The sequence below is a fragment of the Protopterus annectens genome, chromosome 1.part0 (assembly GCF_019279795.1).
Source record: "Protopterus annectens isolate FY-2018-M chromosome 1.part0, PAN1.0, whole genome shotgun sequence".
NCBI lineage: Eukaryota > Metazoa > Chordata > Ceratodontiformes > Protopteridae > Protopterus > Protopterus annectens.
Window position 1 is genome coordinate 1,710,285,883 of NC_056725.1, and position 23,993 is coordinate 1,710,309,875.

A 23,993-nucleotide genomic window follows, 5' to 3' on the forward strand; every position below is an offset into this window, starting at 1 on the left:
TGTTAAGACTTAGGAACTTGGGCACACTGCAATAACATTATTAGAAGGTTTGTGGTGGAGTAGTCGAGATCTTGACTTGAAATACTAAAATGTAAATGAAAAATAAAATAGAAAAGGTGTCAGTACACTTGTCTAACCAAATTGAAATGCACTGTACAGAATTCCAAACAATTACTGCATTATCAATGTTTTTTAACTGGCAAGCATTTCCATGGTACATTAAAACACAGTGTGGGAGAGAGGAGCAGCGTGCCCAAGGTCCTAAATCTTAACCGAGATGAACACTAAAGCGGCTATAATGAATTACTGTATTTTTCATATGGTAGAAATTATCTGAACAATTCTTACTGATCAAGACATCCCATTCATGTCCAGAGTAATGTATAAACTTTGCCAATATTTTGTGAAGCGAAACAGCTAAGGGCATTTGCATGCCACTCTCAGAAAGACAGGCTAGTTGAGCACTTCAATGACAACTTAAAAATCTACAATATGAAAGGCAAGCAAAGTGGAGGGGGAAGTGGATAAGAGAAACTGGACCCGACTGTTTCCATATCTTCTCTCTGTTGTAAAAGAAGTACCCAAACCTCAAGTGAATTCACACCATTTAAAATAATTTATGCCAGACATCCTTGAGGCTTGCTAGATAAAGCAAAATAAATGTGGTAGGAGGACAATACCTTCTTTTAAGAGTGGGATAAGCGATTTTCAGACACATACAAGTTAGGGACTATAATGGCAATAGTAAGAGTACATGTTAGAGAGCACAGCAGACAAAAGCAGAGACTGTATAAACAAAAATGATCACCACAAAGAATTAAATCCAGGAAATAAAGTACTTGGGACCCAATACTGAAAAAAATTTCCTGGTGAAGTGACAAGGACCTTTTGAAATTGATGTGAAAAAGTGAAACAAATTATAAGGTGAGACAACTGGGGAAAACAGTTACAACAAATAAATATTCTAAAACAATGGACATAAACTGATGTTTCTGTAGTATGTACATTTGCCAAGAAAGTTAATGTTCCCACTGCATGTCATGCGGTCAAAAAGAGAAAGTAGGAAGGTCATACTCAGAAATAAGTTATTCAGGCATTTGTACTAAGAATGTATTGTGTAAAATCTTACCATAACTTTAGATGCCCTTCTCATCTATATGCTGCTGTATTCATAACACAAGGGAGTCCGCTCCTGGTCGACTCTCGTATGTCCAGCCACTTTACAAAAGATAGATGATACCGCTAGGGTGCATGTGATGTCACATGTCTCTCTCTGTGGACATCGGCCATAAACAGATGGGTACAAAACGGACATCAGTGCACACCCTCCTCAGAACTGAATGCTACCAGAAACAGCGACTACAGAGTGGGTACCCAGGAGTCAGGTAAGTGCAAGGGGGAAAGCAGGATGGGAAACTATACAGCAGCATATAGAAGGGAAGGACATCTAAAGTTATGGTAAGATTTTACACAACAATACTATGTCCTCCTATACATATACTGCTGTATTCATAACACAAGAGAGAGTGCAAAATCTCCTGTATGAAGAATTGGGAGGAGGAACAGAAGCATTTTCCACAAACCCATGCAAGATGACTCTGACAAACCCTGCTCTGGCCCTAGAAACAATGTCCAACCTGTAGTGTTTGGTAAAGCTATGGACAGAGGACCATGTATCTGCTTCTAAAATGGCAGCTGTATCCAGACCTTTGAAAAAGGTTCCAGAGAAAGATACTGCCCTAGTGGAGTGTGCCTTTACTGGGAAGGGAAGCCTTCTGCCATGGGCAGTATAGCAAAAGGTGATCGTTTTAGATATCCAAGAGGATATGGTTTGCTTGGAAAAGTACAGTTTTGTACCTACCATAAATGTAGATGTCCGAACTGGATAGCATCTGCAGTCATAACAAGTGGGTTGTCCTGTCGTCAGGCAGCCCTTCAGTCGGCCGGATTCCAAAGTCCGGGTCCGGCTTCGGCTGATGTCGCACTCCACCCGACGTCATCTCTGTTGGTCTTCGGGTATAAAGGCATCAGCCGACGCCATTTTCCTCAGTGTTTCTTGCCCCAGATGCCAGTAGCCCTCTTGCAGGCTAAAATTTGGATAGATGCCAATGTTTCCAAATAGATAGAGGTAAACACAACAATAAGCATGTATGTACATATACAAAAACAAATACACCATAAAAGACTCCCCAACAGCTAGCTATTAGAAGGGTAAACACCCTAGGAGTACCACAGAGGGATGGTGGGAGGGTAATCCTGACTGCAGATGCTATCCAGTTCGGACATCTACATTTATGGTAGGTACAAAACTGTACTATGTCCTTCATGGATGCATCTGCAGTCATAACAAGTGGGTAGAATACCATAGCCAACTAGGGGGAGGAGGATAAAGGTATATTATGGTGTGTTTAGGATCCCTTGCAGTACAGCAGTGGCAAACCCTGCTCGGGATCTGGAATATAGAGGCAAATTATAATGCTTGGCAAATGTATGCACGGAGGTCCAAGTAGCCACCTCAATAATGTCTTTGGTTGCCACTCCTCGTAAGAAGGCTGTGGTAGTGGCTGTTGCTCTTGTAGAATGAGGTCTTATGTTCTGTGGAATTGGTTTTCCATGGAAGGAGTAACAGAATCGTATGCAATTTCCTATCCATTTGGAGATTGTCTGTTTGGAAATAGCTTTTCCTTCCCTTCCTGTTGCATAGGCTACAAAAAGTTGGTCAGTCTTTCTGCTATTTTTTGTTCTGTCCAAGTAGTAGCATAGCTGTCTATGTACATCCAAGGTATGCAGTATTCTTTCCCCTCTGTTTTGTGGGTTGGGAAAGAAGGTAGGTAGGTGGATTGCCTGGTTTAAAGACACTCTGGATACCACCTTAGGCATAAATGTAGGATTAGTCCTCATGGACACTCTATCTTGGTGGAAGATTAGGAAGGGTTGCACTGCCATTAAGGCCTGTAGTTCTGAAACCCTCCTTGCTGAAGTAATTGCCAGTAGGAAAGCAGTTTTCCATGATAGGTGTTGTAGGTCTGCTGTTGCTGCTGGTTCAAAGGGTGCTAGTGTCAACTTTTCTAGCACAAAGTTTAAATCCCAAGCTGGTAATGGTGGTTTCCTTGGAGGTTTTACATTCTTGATTCCTCTGAGGAATTGTCTGAGCAAAGGGTGCGAAAAAACAGGTGTATCATAGCTGTATTCTGCTGAAATAGCTGATGCATGTATCTTGATGGAGGAGTAGGACAGGCCTGAATGAAGAAGTACGGCCAGATACTCCAGGATGTTAGGCATATCTATGTTTGACACATCTTTTCCTCTTTCCGTACTCCAGATGACAAACCTTTTCCATTTTCCAGCATAGTTCCTTCTTGTTGAAGGTCTGCGTGCTTCCAGAATAATGTCTTTAACTCTTTGGGAAAGTTCTGGAATAGCTGCTGTTATGTGATGTTCCATGCAGTCAGTTGTAAGGTTTTTAGGTTTGGATGTATGATGCTGTAGTTGTTCTGCGTTAACATCAAAGGCATCAGGGGAATTGTCCACATATTGTTCCGAGACATGCTCCTCAGTAGTGGGTACCAGTGTTGTCTTGGCCAGTTTGGAGCTATCAGGATTATCCTTGGACGTTCTTCCTTGATTTTTAGTAGTACCTTGTGTATCAAAGGAAGAGGCGGGAATGCATATGCTGTTAGGCCTTTCCAGTTGAAAGAGAGCAAATCCACTTTCCATGCTAATGGGTGGAATGTCCTTGTGCAGAATTTTTTGAGCTGGTGATTGAGAGGTGATGCGAATAGGTCTATCTGTGGCATTCCCCATTTCTTTGAGATGGTCTTGAAGATGTCCGGATGAAGCTTCCATTCGTGGGCATCCGAAGTGGTTCTGCTTAATATGTCTGCTAGGGTATTGTCTTTCCTGGTACAAATATTGCCTGTAACTGGATGTTGTAGCTGAGTGCCAGGGTCCACAGCTCCAAGGTCATTCTGCATAGGGGTATGAATGAGTGCCTCCCTGTTTGTTGATGTACCACATGACTGTGGTGTTGTCTGTCCTTATCATCAACTGGCCCTCTTTGAGAAATGGTTTGAACTTTTGGATTGCCAGTTTTACTGCCAGCATTTCTTTTAGGTTGATGTGCAGTTGAAGTTGATCCTGTGTCCACAATCCTTGCACGCATTTGTCCAGCATGTGTGCCCCCATCCTAGGTCTGAAGCGTCTGTTGTGATGGTCTGGCTTGCTTGACATCTGCGAAAGGGTAGGCCTGGGTTTGACTGGCATGCCTGAGCCCACCATAGGAACTCCTGTTTTAAGCATGGAATTAGTGGGATTTCTGTTTCTAGACTGTGTCTGTGTTGGGACCATAAATTCTTTAGGTACCACTGTAGTTTTCTCATATGTAGTCTGGCAAATGGAACCAAGATTATGCATGATGCCATGAAGCCCAAGGCCTGCAGTACTTTTCTTGCTGTTAACTTGTTCAGTTTTGTTAGTGCCAAGAAGTATAGAGGGAGTTCTTTTGTTTTTCTGTAGTCAGGAATGCCATTTGTTTTACTGTGTCCAATTCCGCGCCCAAGAAAGTCCTTGTTTGGGATGGTATTAGCCTTGACTTTTGTAAATTGACTGTGTATCCCAGTGCTTGTAGCAAGTAAATGACCCTTTGTAAATCTGTTGTCAGCTTGCTTTTGTTGTCCCCTTGTAGCAGGCAGTCGTCCAGGTATGGGTAAATTTGAATTCCCTGAAGTCTGCAATGGGCGATTACTGATGCCAGGCATTTTGTGAATACTCTGGGCGCAGTAGATAAGCCAAAAGGCAATGCTGAGAATTGATAGTGCTCTGATCCTGCAAGAAATCTGAGGTATCTTCTGCAGATTGGTCGAATGGGGACGTGCAGGTATGCCTCCTTGAGATCTAGAGTTACCAGCCAAGACTCCTTGCCCAGCATGGGAAGAAGTTGCTGTAGGGTCAGCATTTTGAATTTTGGGACAATGATGTATGTATTTAAGGTGGACAGGTCGAGAATTGGTCTCCAACTTTTTTCCTTTCTTGGAACTAGGAATAGTCTGGAGTAGAACCCCTTTCCTTGCTCTGCTGCTGGCACTCTTTCCACAGCTCTCATGTTTGCTAACTCCATTATCTGGCGTAGAGCCTCTGTTTTTTGATTTGGAGGTAGATTTGGCATTCCTCTTTTGACTGGAATAGTGTGGAAGTGAAACCGGCAACCTTGATCTATGGTTTGTAAAATCCACTTGTCCTTTGTTATGTAGTGCCAGTTTTTTGAAAATAAGGTTAACTTTCCGCCTAGAGGAGCTGCTATTTGTTCCCTGGTAGGCGGGTTTAGGGTTAAGTCACTGTGGTTGTGTTGATGTAGTGGCAGTGGCCGTGTCTGTGCCTCTGTTGGTTAGTTTTTTAGTTAACTGATCCAGCATAAACTCTTGGTATTGTATCATGTGAAACTGACAGTTTAAAGCTCTAGCTGAGAGAGTAGCTGAAGTGTAGACCTTTTTACCCCATCTGTCTAATGACCTTGCTTCCCTTTCAGAAGGAATAGGGTTTTTAGCTATGGTCGCGGCTACTGCCTTGGGGCCCTGGGATATAGTTTCTGGGTCTGCAAGTGGAGCCTTGTAAAGGTGGTGATGAGTATCTGGCACCCTGTAAAATCTGTCTGGTTTGGTAGGGGCTGGGGGTAAAGAATCTGGAGCGGAGCAAGCATCATTGAAAGCATCATCCACCACAGAGAGAACAGGGGGTATAGCCAAGGGCCTGTGCTGAGGGAGGTGCAGAAAGGTCCTAAGTCTTTTTCTGGAGTCTGAAAAATCCTGTTGCTGCCATTGGAACTGTTCTCGCATGGCATGCAAAGTTTCGCAAAGGAAAATTCTTCTGGTGGGGAAGCAGCTGGGATGGATTCTTCAGCATCAGAATCTTCAAAATTGGAGAAGGAGCCTCTGGCTGGTCAGTTATGTCTGATTCATCAGCAGAATCATCAGAGGACACTGGCTCGGGGGGCTCTGCCCTAGGTCTCTTCTCTGGGGGCTGAGAGGCCCTGTCTGGGTGAGATTGAGATCCTCTAATTAAAGAAATTAAATCTTCTGCCAAGGTAAGCATTTGAGAACTAGAAGAGGGCCTGGATGGGGGTGGTTTAACAGGCACTGTTTTAGTAGTCTTGGCAGCTTTAGCCCTGGCGAAGGCCTTAATGGACATGGCTGCTGGAGGCCTAGCAGCACCACGTGCTGGGGTAGAAACATCCAAGGGGATGGTGTCTGATAAGTCAACCACCGTAGTGGGTAAAATTTCTGAAGTCATTTCAACAGTTGTAGCAGGGGCCTCAGTTGTAGGAATAGGTTCAGCTGTACTTTGTCCAGTTTTCTCGGTTTCGGCCGAAACCGAGACACTCGCGGTTTGCTTGACCAAGGTTTCGGCCGAAACCGCGGACCGCGAGTGTCGGTCTTTATCTTTGCGTTTTTTGCCAGATTGGGTAGTCGGAGGATCCGACGGCATAATGTACGCAAAATCAGAACCGAAAAACTGTTCTGCGAACTCCGACCGACGCCTAAGCGTTCGTCGGTTGAAGGAAGCACGGGCCGAACAGGCTGCTACGTCGTGGGCTGGGCCTAAACAAGGCAGACAGTAAGAGTGGAAATCTTTATGAGGTATTTGTTTCCCACAGTTTAAACAATTGTTAACTTTTTCTGACATCGGCTGAGGCAAGAAAGAGTCCCCAACGGGGTACTTAGCTTTAGAAGTCTTCGAAGTAGTATTCGGTAGAAGTAATCTCTGGATCCGACCGACCGGCACTTGCGAACAGCTTCTGCTTCGGGCGCCACGCGGCAAGAAAGACTGAGGAAAATGGCGTCGGCTGATGCCTTTATACCCGAAGACCAACAGAGATGACGTCGGGTGGAGTGCGACATCAGCCGAAGCCGGACCCGGACTTTGGAATCCGGCCGACTGAAGGGCTGCCTGACGACAGGACAACCCACTTGTTATGACTGCAGATGCATCCATGAAGGACATCAGGGTGTCCCAGGGCTCTTGGGTGGAAAGATACACACAGCCTGTCTGATTTACAGATGGATTTGGTCTTGGCCAGATAGCATCTAAGTTGTCTCTGAACATCTAGGGTATGTAGAATCCTTCTGGCCGGGTTTTAGGGTGAAGGAAAGAATATGGGTAGACGGATGGCCTGATTCAAGGACAACTCATTGATCACTTTGGACATAAAGGTAGGATTGGTGTGCAAACACACCCTGGAAAAGCATAAAATGATGGGAGGCCATAAGGGCTTGTAGTTCTGAGACCCTTCTGGCTGAAGTAATGGCCACCAAGAGTATAGTTTTCCACGTACAATGTTGGTGAGAACAGTCTTTGGCTGGCTCGAAGGGTGGCAGTGTGAATTTCTCCAATACAAAGTTAAGATCCCACTGAGGCGGAATGGGCTTCCTTGGGGGTTTGAGATGCAGAACCCCTTTTAAAAAAAGTTTAACTTCCAGCCTAGAAGCCAAAGGAGGGGTGAGAGGCAGGCATGCTGAGATATGGCAGATAAATGGGTCTTGACGGAAGAATAAGACAGTCCAGACTTCATCAATCCACACAGGTAGGACACAGCCATTGTGGGTTCTACTACCAGTGGTTGTAAGTTGTGTTTTTGACACCAGAGAGAAAATCTCTTCCACTTTGAAAGGTATGATTTTCTGATATTTGGTTTTCTGGCCTCCTGCAAAACCCGAAGCACGTCCTCTGTGTAAAGGTGTCTGAAGTGAATCAATGCCCTATCACCCACAGTGTAAGGTTCAGAGTGGACAGTTGTGGGTGTATGAGTATTCCCCTTTCCTGTGTGAACAGGTCCGTCCATTGGGGAAACTTGTGGTGATTGTCCTTGGCTAGATGGCGTAGCAGGGGGAACCAGTGCTGCCTTGGCCAACAGGGAGTCACCAACAAGATCTGAGGTTGTTCTTTCTGAATTTTCAGCAGAACTTTTTGTATGAAAGGGAAAGGGGGAATGCATAAGCGTACATCCCCTTCCAAGGGAATGAGAGAGCATCCGCCCTCCACGCTTTGGGGTGTGGTACCCTGGAGCACAAGGTTGGAAGCTGTCTGTTCATTGGGGAGGCAAACAGATCCACATCGATGGATCAGGTCCAGAAACACATCCCTGTTTAGCATCCATTCGTGAGATACAGTTGTGGTCCTGTTTAGAGTACCTGCCATCACATTGTCTGCTGAGGGAATGTAGACAGCTTGGATGTTGACTTATCTGTCTAAGGCAATTTCCCATGTCTGCAGGGCTAACATGCAAAGGAGATAGGACCTCTCCCCCCAGTTTGTTGATGTATCACAGCACCGTGGTATTGTCTGTGTACCACCTCAGCATGCCTGGTAGGAGGTGATCCTTGAAAATTTGTATGGCTAATATCAGGGCTCTCATTTCCTTGATATTGATGTGTTCTTTCTATTGAGTGAGGGTCTATAGGTTTCTCACTCTCCATTCTCGCAAGGTTGCCCCCAATCTGTTTCTGAAGCGTCTGTGAAGAGGTCTTGTTTGGGGGCAGGGGATGTAAGGGTAGGCCTGGGTTTGTATTTATCTGGGCTATCCACCAGTTCAATTCCCTGGAAAGTCATGGGAGCATTGGAACCATAAACTCCAGGGGGTGCAGATGTTGTATCCAGACTGTTCTCAAGTACCATTAGAACTTTCTCATGTGAGGTTTTGCCAGGGGAACCATGGGGATGGTGGAGGCCATGAATCCCTGGAGCCTGAGGAACTCCCTGGCTGACATGGCTTTTAGAGGGAGTAGTTCCTTGAAGTAAGTACTGAGAGACAATTTTTTTTTCTGAGGGCAGACAGGCCATCATTTTTTCTGTTAGGATCCTGCACCCCAGGAACACATGATCCTGAGAAGGAATCAGGGATGATTTTTTTTTAGATTTATAGTGAAACCAGACTTTTCAAGAGGAAAATGGTGAAGTCTAGATGTTGTAGTTGCATAGGGACTGATGGGGCCCGGATCAGGATCTCATCTAGGTAGGGGAAAAGTTGGATACCCTTTGTCCTGGAAAAGGCCATGACTGGTACCAGACAATTTGGAAACACTCTTGGGGCCGTAGAGAGACCAAAAGGCAAAGCACAGAACTGATAGTGTGCAGAACCCACTGAGAAGCAGAGAAATTTATTGAAGAGAGGATGGATTGGGATGTGTAAGTATGAGTCTTTTATAGCCAACGATGCTAAGAAGGCCTGGAGTAGGATCACGGGGAGAACGGTAGGAAGAGTGAGCATCCAAAAGGAGAGAAATTGAAGGAAGGTGTTGAGGTGGGACAAATCCAGGATTGGTCTCCATGGACCTTCTTTCCTCGGAACTAGGAACATCCTGAAGTAAAAATCCCTTTCCTCTTGGATGTGGAGAGACTTCTTGAATGGTTCCTTGATCTAGGAGCTCCTGAAGAACTGAGGGGAAGGAAGGCAGTTGTTCTCGGAGGAGTTGAGGAATGCCCTTGGGAGTAGGTTTGGTCTCCAATCTCATGAAGTATCCTTGTTTTATTACAGAGAGGACCCAAGAGTCCTGGGTAACCCGATTCCAAGCTGGTAGGGAGAGACAGAGAGAGATGCATAGAAAGTGGGGTGTTTGGATCCAGTGCCTGGTAGTCACAGGCTACCAGGCTTACCTTGAAAGGGCTGTTTGGTAGCAGGAGTAGAGGGAGCAGACCTGGCTGAGGTCTGTTTCCTGGAGTCCTTATTTATTTATTTATATTTGTTGACCGGGAGTGTCCGACTGGACGTAGGTCCATTTTCAGCGGAGGCCCGGGGGGGAAAAGCTCCACAGTTAAAATAAACAGACAGTAGTTACATTGGATTACATAGCTATTAACAATTTACATAGCAATTACTTACAACATATATACAGATGAAGAACATAGTACATCAGTAGACAACTAGAATCTTTATCTGTGAAGTACATAACAGACATTAACAAATGTTACAATAAGAAGTTCCTGCTGTATAATAAGTTAGTACTGAGCTTGCTATAATCAAGGTAGTTAGTGGAGTGGAAAGAAAGGTAGTGGTTGATGGGGTGGGTGATATTAGAGTGGGAGTTGCAAGGGCATAGCCAGCATGTTTTTAGGTGCGCTTTTAGTAAAGCTAAAGTAAAGTAAAAGTAAACCTTTTTGCTTTTGGCTGGCAAATATCTGGCAGGCTTTGTTACAAAAGAGGTTTTGGTAGAGATCCTGTAGCTCCTTACCCTTCACTTGGAGGGCCTTAAAAAGGTCAGCAGCTGCTGAACAAATAAATCTTTATTGTCTAGGGGTGCGTCCAAGAGTTTAGACTTGATGTCATCGGGGAGAGGCTGCAACCTAAGCCAGGAGCATCTCCTAATGACAGACCCTGACGCAGCAGCCCTAGATGAGGTCTCTACTGCATCATAACTGCACTTAATAGAGTGCTTGGTCACCTGAGTGCAGGAATTCAACAGGGTCAGTGTTTTAGCCTTGGCTGGGGAGTCAGGGAGGTCCCCTAGTTGTTTATTCACATCAGCTAACAGAGCCAGGAAATACTTGGTCATGTGGGTTTGGTAGTTAATTGCTCTTATTGCTAGGGTAGCAGAAGTGTAGATCTTTTTCTCTAGGCACTCCATTAACCTGCTATCCTTATCAAAGGGCAAGAGGGAAGTGGAAGGGAGTAGCTTAGCAGTTTTGTCTGTAGCCACAGGAATGACTGAAGGGTTTGCAGAGGGTGCTTTATACAGGAATTTAGGATCCTCAAGGACCTTATAAAACCTGTCTGGGCATTTGGGTGCCGAAGGATGTGAATCAGGGTTTTTGGAGGCGGCTAGGAATGCATCCAAGAAGGCAGAGTGCACTGGAGGTACAGCAGATGGGTTGGGAGACTCCATTTTCAGGAGATCATAATACCTCTTCTGGGTTTTGTGACCTGACTGTTGTCCCCACTTGAAGAATTCTTTCACATGAGCAATGGTTTCCCAAAAGGTGAAATCATCTCCTGGGGAATCAGTACCATTGGACTCCTCCTTTGGGGAAGCATAGCCCAGAGGGGAAGCAATTTGTGAGGTGTAGGTGAGAGATTCTTCCCCTGATGAATCCTCTTCTTCGGATGAAACATCCGGAGCAAGTTTACCTTTGGGGGTAGATGCTGTAAGGGCATGGGCAGGAGTAGGGGCCTGACATATAGCTAAGAAGGTATTCAAAAGGCCTTGGGTGAAGGCCTGCCAATCAGGAAGTTGTTTGGATGTCACGGGCGTCGGCAAAGGATCAAGATGCTTGGTCTTGTGCTTCTTTTTATGGGACTCAGGCATCCAGGTATCGGAGATCCAGTGAAGAGTGGGAGGGCCGGACGCTGGATGGCACTCCACAATATCAGCGCTAATATCCTTGTGAACTACAATTTGTGAGACCCCACATGGACTCTCGGATACAAAGAGCCTAGGTTCCCCTTCGGCGACCAATATGGACACCTGAGACTCCCTCTGGGATGTGTCCTTGGCTTCTTTAATGGCTTCCACCTGGGTACCCACCAAAGGAATGTCTGAGGATTCTGGCTCAGACTCCGGGCCTTCACTGGCCTCGAGAGGTATGGCTGGAAGGTCGGGCCTAGTCTTTTTGGCCTTTTTGACTGATGGCTCATCCGAGGGCCCGACATCAGATCCATTGCTTTAACCAAATGCTTTAGACGTTGGTTCTCTAAATAAAGTTTTAAGGCAGCTAAGCGACTCCTGGGGGTTTTGGGAACAAAGGCCTGACAAACACTACAAGTAATGCGGTCATGTTCCTGGCCTAAGCAAAACATGCAGAGCTCATGCGAATCTTTATGTGGAATTTGCCTTCCATACCTACACTTGCCCTTTCTACCTGACTTGAAACCCAACAGCAGTAGTAAAGGATACTCAAAAACCCCTATGGGGTACTTATCTGAAGTCGAATAAGATGAGCGAGTCATACGGGATCACATTTCCAAAGGAGCGACGACCGGAGGTGGCAGTCACACAGGTGAGCAGAAAAGTTCTGAGGAGGGTGTGTGGTGACGTCCGTTTTGTACAAGACATCTGTTTATGGCCAACGTTCAGAGAGAGAGAGAGAGATGCGGGATGTCACATGCACCCTAGCGGTAGCATCTATCTTTTGTAAAATGGTCGGACATATGAGAGTCGACCAGGGGTGGACTCCCTTGTATTATGAATACAGCAGCATATGAACAGAAGAACATATACTGATATATGTTCAGAGTTGCCTGGCAGGAACAGTTTAATGCATCACAAACAGAAACCTTACCTGGTGAGAGTAAATTTGAAACCATATGAAATATCAGAATTTCAGTGCCAAGAAGTTAAGGAAAAAGTACAGAAAATATTTAAATATGGGGTCATAGAAGAATTCCCCAACGGAGTGAGACAGCCCCAATGTATTGGCTCTCAAGCCTGGTGGGTTTATAAGATTTTATAATGATTTCAATAAATTAAATAACATACTTAAATTTGATTCATACCCCATACTTTAAATGGACTTTAAATGGACATATGGATTAAAACAATTATGCAAAGCTATGTTTCTGTCCATTTTGGACCTAACCAAAGGTTACTGTCAAATTACACTAGCCCCAAATGCTAAGGAAAAATGGCTTTCTCCGCACCAGACGGATTCCTTCACTACAGAGTCTTGCCTTTTAGGGAGCACTTGCAACATTTCAGAGGCTGATGGACAAAATTCTTAAGACTACATATCAGATATGAAACTCTTACATGAAAATGTGGTAATATTTTCTGAAGACTGGGAAAGCCATCCCCCTATAGTTCAAGCAGTTTTAAATTCCATGTGTCAACATGGATTGCCTACTAATCAGGTAAGTGAAAGTCAGGCAAGGCAAAAGTCTACCATTTAGGCAATGTAGCAGAATAAAGCTTTTTATAGATTTGTCTAGTTATTTGCTATCACTGCTTGCTCCCTGATTGACCTGCCCAAGGGCAAGGCTCAGCTGAAAGCTAAGAGGACAGCTGAAGCATTACACCCCTTTAAGCAACTGAAAGCTATGCTACCCTTAGAACTGGTATTAATCAAGATTATCCTTAGAACCAGTACTAATCATAGAATCTGCTATCCTTAGAACCAGTATTAATCATAGAATAACTTATTTTTGTACCCATTTTCTTCTTGTCAATAACCACCCTCAGACCACATCTCTTTTTTCGAGAAGGGCTAGGTCAATCAAACCAAGGGTGTTTTTTTTAATATCCATCCAATCCTTCAGCTTCAATCTGAAAAGACAATACATCATTACACTGCTTAATTTGTAGCAGAAGTCTATTCCACAGATAGGAAAGGCACTGTGTAAAGAAGCTATCTTATCATCGGGCTTTATTTACTTGCTGACAAAGACTTGGATCCCTGATGCTGGTATTTGCATGACAATTTAATTTGTGGCGATACAAGACATCCAGTACCAAAGGGTCCCTAGTGGTGCAGAAAACATGGCAGAAACCTCCTCTCAGGAGTCCATAAGATACTAAATAAAGGGCTAGAGTTTCCAGCATTTTTTAGTAGTTGACAGTTTTTAAGCTACTGATCTTCATTTGATATGACTACTGAGGTTCATCCCCAAAGGGAGCACTGTATTCAATAATTATCCTAATCAGTGTATGAGAGGGGCATCAACCTCTCTAGATCTGGACCGTATTCCCTTGGAAATTAGAAGTGCTAAGCAGAAGGACTATCTGACTACTGTCACTGCATGACAATCAAAGCAGAGGGAATTATTAACCACATTTCCAAAGTCTTTAAAAGCATTCTCATTTGGTACCTGGTTGCTTTCTATATTCTATGCTTAGCAGGCTTTTTTAACAAATATGACAATATTGCACCTTTTAGAATTTAATTTGAGCTCATTTTTAGTATGCTAGGTATTTACAACTGCAAGTTCTTGCTGAAGTGCTTAGGCTTTGGAGGAGGACTTGACAATGACTCCCAGTTTATAATCTTCTGCAAACTTGGTTAGGCAGTGGTCTTGAATCACAGTCTAGAGATCAAAGAAAGTAAATGTCAAATAAATGAGGCCCCGGTACTGAGTCCTGTGGAACACCACTGGTCACATTCATATTCTCTGACGAGGCACCTGCTACCTGCACAACTGCGGTTCTTTTTAGCCAATTTGCTATCCATCTTATTAAATACAAATCTATTGGTAATACGATAAGCTTACTAACTAGACTAGCACAGGGGATGGTGTCAAATGCCTTTGCCAGGTCACTGACTGCTGTCAACAGCCTATGTTATCCTACTGAAGAATTTAACCAGATTCATTACACAAGATCTACCCTTGACAAAGCCAAACTGCTGCAAGTTGCACAACATATAAACAAAGTTATGTCCTCTAAGTCCAAGCAAGTCACTGTTCCATTGTATTTGGCACTCATCAGACCTATCACTGAGTACAATGCCCCCCTTTGGTATGTACCTAACCAGGCATATCCAACAACTGAAATGACCACAGAGGTTCCTCTCTAAAAGGATACAGGGCATAAGTAAAATGTCCTATGCAGACCACCTAAAGGCCCTATCCCTGTATTCTGTCTCCTACAGGCCTTTGAGGGAAGATCTATATGTCTGCCATACAGGGCATTGTCAGAGCCCACTCTGATGGACCTCCTGTATATCCACAAAACAGCCACCACTAGAATTGCACATTCTAAAGAATTAAACCTTGCCTGTAGTATAAATAGGACCTGATGGAGAGACAGATATGTATCCCCGAGACTACCCTGTCTACGGAACAGGCTCCCCATCCATGTGAAGCAGAGTTCTAGCCTAACCCAATTCAACTGCAACTTGGACAATTGGATGGGGAACAGGAAATTCATCCCTGGTTTGGCACTTATGCCTGTCTCTAATGAACACAGGTAACCTGTAAATGGTTCATCTCCCAGGCCCCTGCTTGTAAACGTTTAATCTCACAAACCCTTGCTTACACTTATCAAGGGTATCAGAACTTTTCAGAGATTTGGGATGCATGGCTAGGCTTAAAACGGCCCATGTGGTCATTAGCCTAGTAAACACCTATGAAACTATAATGAGATTTTTAATATTATAGTTTATCAGGTCAGTTCTAACATGTTTCACAGCTTTGCAAGTAAGACTGATCATGCTAATATGCCTATAATTCCCGGGGTCAATGGTGGGGCCACTGCTGTGGAGTGGTATCATTACTGGTATGTGACAAACCTGTGGGGCAAAGCCAGTGGATAAACTCTGCTTAAACAGCTTAAAGAGTGGCTCTGCCAAGGCTTGATGAGTTATGTTTACTAAACCACCAGGTATAGTACCAGTTCCCATAGAGGAAGTTTTTAGTTTTGTAGAGTACCCTCAGTATGTGTTTTTTTTTGTGATGATGAAGGGTCTCTGCAACCACACAAAAACTATTAGCAGCATTTTGTTCATCCATCTGAGAGTTTTCATGTGAGGCTAAACAGCTCTGTCTGTGCTACATGGTTGTTGAGGTATTTACAAAAACATGAAATTTATAACAATATCAATAAATATTGTATGAACAACAATCAATCTCTCTTTACTATCATTACACAGAGGTCACATATCAATGCAGCTGTGCTTGCCATTGTGTAAGCTTTAAGACCAAAATCTTTTAATACCTTATATGTAGCATGGTTTTGAAATTATTAATGCAAATATGAACAAGCAATATTTGACACCTAGAGGCGCAGTAGGATGTAACTGCAGAAAAACCTGCAGCAGTCATTCAGCTGTAATCAGTTAAGGGATCCTGAAATATCAGAGATCCTGGCATCTGAAAGGCAACTTGCCATTGTCCAGCCCAGTGAGAGGACAATCAGTGTTTTTGACTACAGTCAGTGATCACTAAATCATTTTTATTTGTATAGTGGTCTGGTGTAATGGGTATGAGATAATTTAACTCTTGCTAACTGTTTGTTGAATGTGTGCATGAAAGTGATACAGTGCTAAAGATTCACTGAGACAGTCAAGTGTCTAAGAGCTTTTGGCAATTATTTTTTTTTTGTTTACAGCTTCAGCTTAAGACATTTTAATGTGGGCTTGTGAAGAGTGTGGTAGTCCGTACTTTTTGTGAGACTGAGGTATCTATATTAAATATTTGCATGTCTAACAAATAGAATTTCTTGCGTTAGTTGCAGTGTATGCAAGAACATGCTTTCTTGCACACATCACAAGATTATTCTAATTCATAGACTCCCTTGCCACCTACAATCACTACTGTGTGCTTCATAGGTTCATACTAGGCTATCTGCCCTGGGGCAATTATAAGCCTAGCCCGATTCTGTATGGCTTAAGCCACCCCTTGATTTGAGTATACTGTGCCCTTTTTAAGGTTTAGTTTACTGTGCCTCTGTCTAATAGTGACACGGGAGTAATCCCTGGGACAAACCTACGATCCCACATCCACTTATCGAGATTCTTCTTGAAGAGATTCAGTGAGGTGCTCTGCCTCACATGAACTGGAATTCTATTCCAGAGCGAAGGGAGCCTCTGGGTTATGAACCTGTCCCTCCAGCAAGTTCTATTTATTTCTGTGCTGAGGTTCAAGTCCCACGAGCGTGTGGTTCTAAGGGATTTAGATTTACTGAGACGGAGCATGTCCATTCATTCTGGATTTACATAGCTTTGTATGTCAGGCATAGATCGCCTCAAAGTAGGCGGTATGCAACTGAGTAGAGCTGGAGTTTTTTTAACTGAGTTGCACTGCAGTACCATTTACTGAATCACAGTCATCCAGATTCCCAAAGGGTAATATTTCAGTTGCGCTGCAGTGCAGCAAGGTTCAGAACACCTCATGCTAATGTAGCAGTCCATGATAGGAGGCTATGTAAATGACCATCCCATTACACTGCCCAATAGTCATACTGTTGAACTAAACAAACGAAAACAAGCGAAATACACAGTGGCAGACCAAGCAAGCACCGTAAAGTCCAAAGGAACTTGGTAAAATCCTTATTATACACGAAAAAATGTATTAAATAAAAGTTGTTAGAACTGAAGTTGAAATTCACTTTCTCAGATAAGACCACAACTGAAGTCGGACATGAAACCTTAACGCAATTTATTATTAAAAAAGCAAGCGTTTTCGCTGTGGTCAAAGCCACAGCTTCATCAGAGGCAAAAGTAAAACAAAGCACCAAAGTCAGGTTTTTATAAGGCACACCCTCGCCTTAATTACCAACATAATCACAATGAGGGCGTATCAGCAACAATTCCTACAAAATACTGAGTTTTAAAATCCTCTGTTTAGGAGTCTTCAAAAAGATATAAGTTTACTACGCTTAATAACAGTTAAAAACCATAAAAGCATAAATACATCTATAAACTTGTATGTGTACATACACCATAAAGATATATAGAGTATGTGGAATATAAAAATTAAGTAAAAAATTCCTGGAAAAATCTATGTTAAGGAGTATGTAAAAAGATTCCTAAACAAGACTGTATTAAAAAGCCTTCTATAAAATATGTAATAAGTATTATTCCTAGTTAGTATAGGACTTGAAAATAGGACAAAGTGTATGAAACTACAATTTTCTGTCCGAAAAATAATAAAATAAAACAGGGAGCCAGAAGTTATCTTTTATAGCTCCTCATTTTCAGAACACATGCTATATTGCAGTATTCGTTCAAGCCTGGATATGAGAATGAGTCTAATAATATTTGCCATTCTAACTCCCTATTTTCTAAAAAGAGGGGTACTGGTCCCCCTCTTTCTGTTTTCCTTACCTGATCTATTGCAATAAAGTGAAAACTATGTCCTTGGTGTTTAATTACATGCTTAGCTAAGGCATTTTCTTTTTTTAATTTTCTTATTGCGTACTCATGTTGGTACAGTCTGTCCCGTAATCTCCGGTCAGATTTACCTATATAAAATGCTTCACAGCAGTTGCACTTGGCTAATTAAACTATGGATCTGGATTCGCAGTTGAGTCTATGTGTAATATGGTACTTTTTATTCCGAATTACAAATGAATTAGAGGCTTTAACAAAATGGCAATAGTTGCAGGCCCCGCACTGAAAACAACCTTTTATTCTAGTCATCAATTCTGTCTGTTTACTTCTTTCTAACAGGGTTTTCAGGTTGTTGCCTCTCCTATATGCTATCAAAGGTTTGCTACCTAACTTTTCCAAAAGTTCCTCATTGTTTGTTATGTAATACCAGTTCTTGTAAAGGATGATTTGGATGTTCCTTGAATCAATACTATAGTTTGTGATAAAACTATTTACAAAAAAGGTTTCAGTGGTCCCAGTGTTGAAGGGTGCACTAACCAAAGTTGTGCACTCTCCAAAACTTGGATTTACTTCTAAATTCTTCACTTGTTCACATGTAGTTTTATGTGGGAGTAAGGGTAGGAACTGGCCTTCCCTTCTCTTTCTGTTAACCTCATCCAATAATTCTTCAAATAAAGTAGTTGGACAGCCTCTGTTAGTGAACATTTCCTCCAATGTTTTACATTCTTCCTGGAATAATTCATCCCTACTGCACATCCTGGCTGCCCGAATTAACTGCCCTTTAATAATAGCCTTGTTTTGCTTAAATGGGTGGCAGCTGTTGTAATGCAGGAATGAATTACAATAGGTTGGTTTTCTATATATTTTGGAGAAGTATTCACCATTACTGACATCTTTATACAAATGGACATCAAGATAATCAGTGCTTAACTCTGAACATTTTTATGTAAATTTTAAAAAATTAGTTGTGTTATTAATGGAGTCGACAAATTCCCTTGCTACTGTCTCATCACCATCAAAAAGGATGAAAATATCATCCAAATACCTTGTGTAAAATTTAATGTGATTCATTGTGTTAACTTCCTTGAAAATGTTATCTGCCTCCCAGTAGACCATGAATAGGTTAGCCACTGTAGCACCGCATGGGGACCCCATTGCTACACCTTGCTTCTGGAGATAGTATTTCCCATTAAAAATAAAAAAAGTTTGACGTAAGTATGATGTCTAATAGTTGGGATACCAAATCAATTTCATTTTTAGATGCTCCCAAGCGGTCTAACATTAATGAAATCCATTCAATTGCCTCTAGATGAGGTATAGACGTATATAAGTCTATGACGTCAATAGTAAGGAAATGTAATGTCTCACAGTAGTCAATCTCACACATCTTCTTCAAAAATGACCAAGAGTCCTTACATATATGCGATATTTTCTTAACGTATTTGTTCAGAATAATTTCTACAAGTTGAGCACTGGGGTATGTGAAGGAGATACGACTGTCAATCAATGCACGAATTGGTGGATTAACCATATTTTTGTGAATCTTTGGTATACCAAAAATCACTGGTGTCCTAGGCATTGTAATATCAATATAGTTGTAAGTGTCAGTGTCAATACATCCACTGATAAATAGGTCCCTTAAGAAACCTCTAGTTCTAGAAATTGAGGTGTTCATCTCATTCAACGAAGATGAACTGTAAGCCGGGCTATCAAGGACTGTTTCCATCTTACTGATATACAAGAAGTTGTCGAAGATCACAAGCCCACCTCCTTTATCAGGTTTTACGACCCTAACCGGTGCACTACATAAGTTTTCTAATGCCTGTAGTTGTTCTTCTGTGATGTTATAATCTAAACTGTCATTTTTGAATGGTGAAGAAGTGACCATATGTCTAAGATCTAGTTCACAAGTCTTTTCAAAAAGTGTTAAAATGTTATGTAAGGGAGGATTATACGTACTTGCTAGCTTTAAGCTAGTGTTCCTAGTGGTAGCATTGTTGTTGAACATTATTTGCAAATTCAGTTTCCTAACAAAACATTTTAGGTCAATCAATGTCCTGACAAGGTTGCATTTGGTTGTAGGAACAAAGGTGTTGCCAAATGCTAACAGTTCTATTAAGGGTGGAGACACATAGAAACTGGAGAAGTTATAGATGGTAAAGTCACCTTTTTCATTCGTCAAAATGCTTAAGTCACCTGAGTTATTATTATCAGTGGTGGGCATTAAATTAGGAATAGAGTCACCCATCACTGTCGTCTGGACCAGTTCTTGTTGTAATAAGGACGTTGTTTCGGATTCCCTAAAAAATGCCTTTCCGAATTTTCATTCCTTTGTTGGTTACCATTATGTTGCTGGCCGCTCCTGGTGTTGTGCACTTTAACATAGTTACAACGTGGAGGTACACCAGCATTAGAATTCCTTTCTGTTTCATCCCAGTCACCACCTCCACCTGAGTTAGAGTCATTATTCTCATTCCCAGTCTCTGTAGTAGTACTAGCATACTGAGTGTTTGTTGAAACCACTAATTTAGGGTAAGCTATTCTATTAGAGTAGCTCAACCTGTCCCTTGCCAGTTTTTTGCTTTTATTTGTTTTTAGCTTTTCCACTAAGCCATCGATGCTCGAAAAAATACGAGAGTAGTCGTACTTATATCTATCAAAGTGCAGATTTTGTTTCAGGGAGTTATCCAGTTGGTTAACCTCTTCTATTAACCTAGTAATTTGTACATTGTAGTGTTTAGAGATTAACTCCATGAGTTCAATACCTTGTTTGTCAAACAGTGTTGTTAGTTCTGCACAAAAAACAGCATTGTTGAAAATTCCAGTAGGGCAAAAAGAAGAACGAAGACCTTTTGGAATGATTTTCTCTGAAATACATTGTTGAAAGTAAACTACCTCTAATTGTAGCTTTTTCAGCTTAAATAATTTATTGTCAAAGTCTTTTAGACTGTCTGTTATTATGCTTTCACTTACCATAGAGGTAGATAGCCCCATAGCCGGTTGTTCCTGAGGCAAACCGAGCCTCAAATTGTCTGTATTTTGGATCCATATCCCAAAATTCGGAACATCAATAAGCCCTGGTGGCATTGGTAAAGAGACGCCATTCCCTGATGGTGAAAAACATCCAGTTGCGGTGCCCCTTACATTGTAAGCACCCTGCGATGATTCAATAGTGTCCTCATTGCGAACAGGTTGACCTGGGGGTAGAGAACCCAGGTTGGACAAAGAATTAGTACCAGTGGGAGTTCCCGAAGCTCCTCCTTGTAATGCCCAAACAGGTAAGGCTGGGTGTGAATTAAGAAATCCGACAGCTTGTGGTGAAGTTAAATTGACACGTTGATCCAAAGCGTCAAGTTTGCTGACAAAATAATCCATTCTTTTGTTTAGGGCTTGTATAAGGCTGGCAAGATCATTACCTTCACCTCCTGTTGCGTTATTAGACGCAAATAACCGTGGACTAATCGGGCTGTTAGGACTGCAGTTTCATACACTTTGTCCTATTTTCAAGTCCTATACTAACTAGGAATAATACTTATGACCTATTTTATAGAAGGCTTTTTAATACAGTCTTGTTTAGGAATCTTTTTACATACTCCTTAACATAGATTTTTCCAGGAATTTTTTACTTAATTTTTATATTCCACATACTCTATATATTTTTATGGTGTATGTACACATACAAGTTTATAGATGTATTTATGCTTTTATGGTTTTTAACTGTTATTAAGCCTAGTAAACTTATATCTTTTTGAAGGCTCCTAAACAGCATTTTAAAACTCAGTATTTTGTAGGAATTGCTGCTGATACGCCCTCATTGTGATTATGTTGGTAATTAAGGCGAGGGTGTGCCTTATAAAAACCTGACTTTGGTGCTTTGTTTTACTTTTGCCTCTGATGAAGCTGTGGCTTTGACCACAGCGAAAACGCTTGCTTTTTTAATAATAAATTGCGTTAAGGTTTCATGTCCGACTTCAGTTGTGGTCTTATCTGAGAAAGTGAATTTCAACTTCAGTTCTAACAACTTTTATTTAATACATTTTTTCGTGTATAATAAGGATTTTACCAAGTTCCTTTGGACTTTACGGTGCTTGCTTGGTCTGCCACTGTGTATTCCATTACACTGCCCAGTTAGTGGACTTGTGAAGTATGGGATTCACAAAAGACAGAGCAATGCAAGTGCTAAGCTCTGTAGTAATCCGGAGAAATAAGTATGTGCAAATTTCCTACTACACACATGGAACAGTACTGGGAGAAAAGGAACTGCTTCACCTTCCACAGACAGTCTAAGTATTTAGGGATGAATGTGAATGGGAGTGTATGAAAGTATGCTTGTGCATGCCACTGTGTCACTGTATGTGTGAGAGCATCAGGACAGCATTTGAGTGAGTTCATGTATAAATGGTTAGTGTAAGCAACAATGTGAGTGAATGTGTTTTTGCACATACGTACTTGGTGTGTGTATGTTGTTAGAGTGTGTGTGTTGGGGGTCAGTGCTGTATGTACCTGGTGTGTGTATGTTGTTAGTGTGTGTGTGTGTTTGGGGGGGGGGGGAGGTAAGTGCTGCCTGCACTACCTAGTACTGCAGGTGGTAGGTATTTCTCCTGAGTAGCTGTTCCAAGTGCATGCTGGAGGAATTCATATTCATGCAAATTCCAAGGAACTGAAATATTACCCTTTGAGAATCTGGATGACTGTGAATCAGTAACTGGCACTGCAGTGCAACTCAGCTCATGGATACAGGCTGAATTGTGTTGCAGCACTGCCTGCTATGAATACTGGCCCCACTGACCATCAGTGGGATACTTTTTTATTAATACAGAAGTTAGCAGATGGATGTCTCCATCTGTTTTGTTGAAGATATCAAGTCTGTGTGTGTATATTTATTCAAAATATCATATAATGGCAATTTTTTCATGATTTTTAATGCATTTTACTCACATGACTGCTAGATTACATGCTTAGTTTAATGTATGCATAACAGATAAATACAACAATTAGTTCATGGATGCTTACATCTTTTAGCAGCTAAGCAGATTAAAAAGATCAGTTTTTATTTACATGCTGACATTTTAGTCATCATTTTAATATATTTTACCTATGACATTGAATTCAAACAAAAAATGCAAAACATTTTTAAGTTAATGTATGCAGAACACATATTTGACAAATTCTGTTTGCCTCTGTTTCTCTTTTATAAACAAGAACACTGATGTCTATGCTATGCGAAAGCAAAACATCTTACTGGCTATTACCCTTTGTAACTTCGCTACAAAACAATAAGCCTAGCTAAACTTACTTGGATGGTTTACTTTTTCTTTTGGCTGAAGGCAAGCTTGCTTCTCTTTGACCTTCTTTTCCTTTTCTGTTGGTGGGGCTGGGATGAAGTAGTTAACTGACAGACCCTGGCAAAGAAAACAAATTAACATCAGCACACAAACAAATTACTGGTGAGTAGTGATTTCAGAAACACAACTCTGCTGCGTGCTTAAAATGTTATAAGTGGGACAAATGCAAAAAGGCTAAAAATATTCCAGCAACAGGCAGCCTGGCAAGCAATGCAGAGCATGGGAAGACGCAGCTGCAAAGTATGGAACATGAAATGCATGGGCTTTAATAAAAACAGCAGATTACAAGTCCTGCAAGGAGAAAAAAGAACAATGAAGTAAAGTCAGGAGACACAAACGTCACTGCCTGCAATGCTACCAGATGTCTACTGACGGCAGATTTCATCTCTCAAAATCTAACAGAACACAGCTTTAAATATGAGTGGCAAAAGAATCCCAATGTCAAAAAAATGACGACACAGTATTTTTTCAGACAAAATTCAGACACACACACACTTGGCTGAATACAGCCTGTGCACAAACACGAAGGGAAAAGATAACTCTCAACTCAGAAACAATACTTGTGAGTGCGGGAGCTCATCACACCACATAATGTTTGAACAGTACAATCATTGTTACAGGAATCACTATATAAATGGTATTGGCCAAAGCAGAGGTCAGTCTTCTGGTTAGATCTTTTCAGATAATCACCTCTAAGGACCTGTGGTTACAGCTGCACCACGGTCAGAGTGTAGCCTAGGTGTAAAAGACAGTGCACACCTGTCTCTATTTTCTTTTTTTTGCCCAAGCAAACAGAAGACTACTGTAGCAACATGTTCTTGTGGAAAGCTAAAGGAGAAGGTATGCACTTACCAGTACATGAGATTCTCTTATCTCTGGATGCTGGAACAGAAAGACTGGTGC

General features: G+C 41.9%; 1 protein-coding gene across 1 annotated transcript in view; it reads right to left on the minus strand.

Moving 5' to 3' along the window:
- The window catches only part of SHPRH (SNF2 histone linker PHD RING helicase), a 1,609,144-nt gene that overhangs the window by 1,317,366 nt on the left and 267,785 nt on the right, over window positions 1–23,993 (minus strand). The window contains exon 7 of the mRNA XM_044068807.1: window positions 23,042–23,147. Coding sequence (XP_043924742.1) covers window positions 23,042–23,147 — 106 coding nt within the window. The remainder of the gene's footprint in view (window positions 1–23,041; window positions 23,148–23,993) is intronic.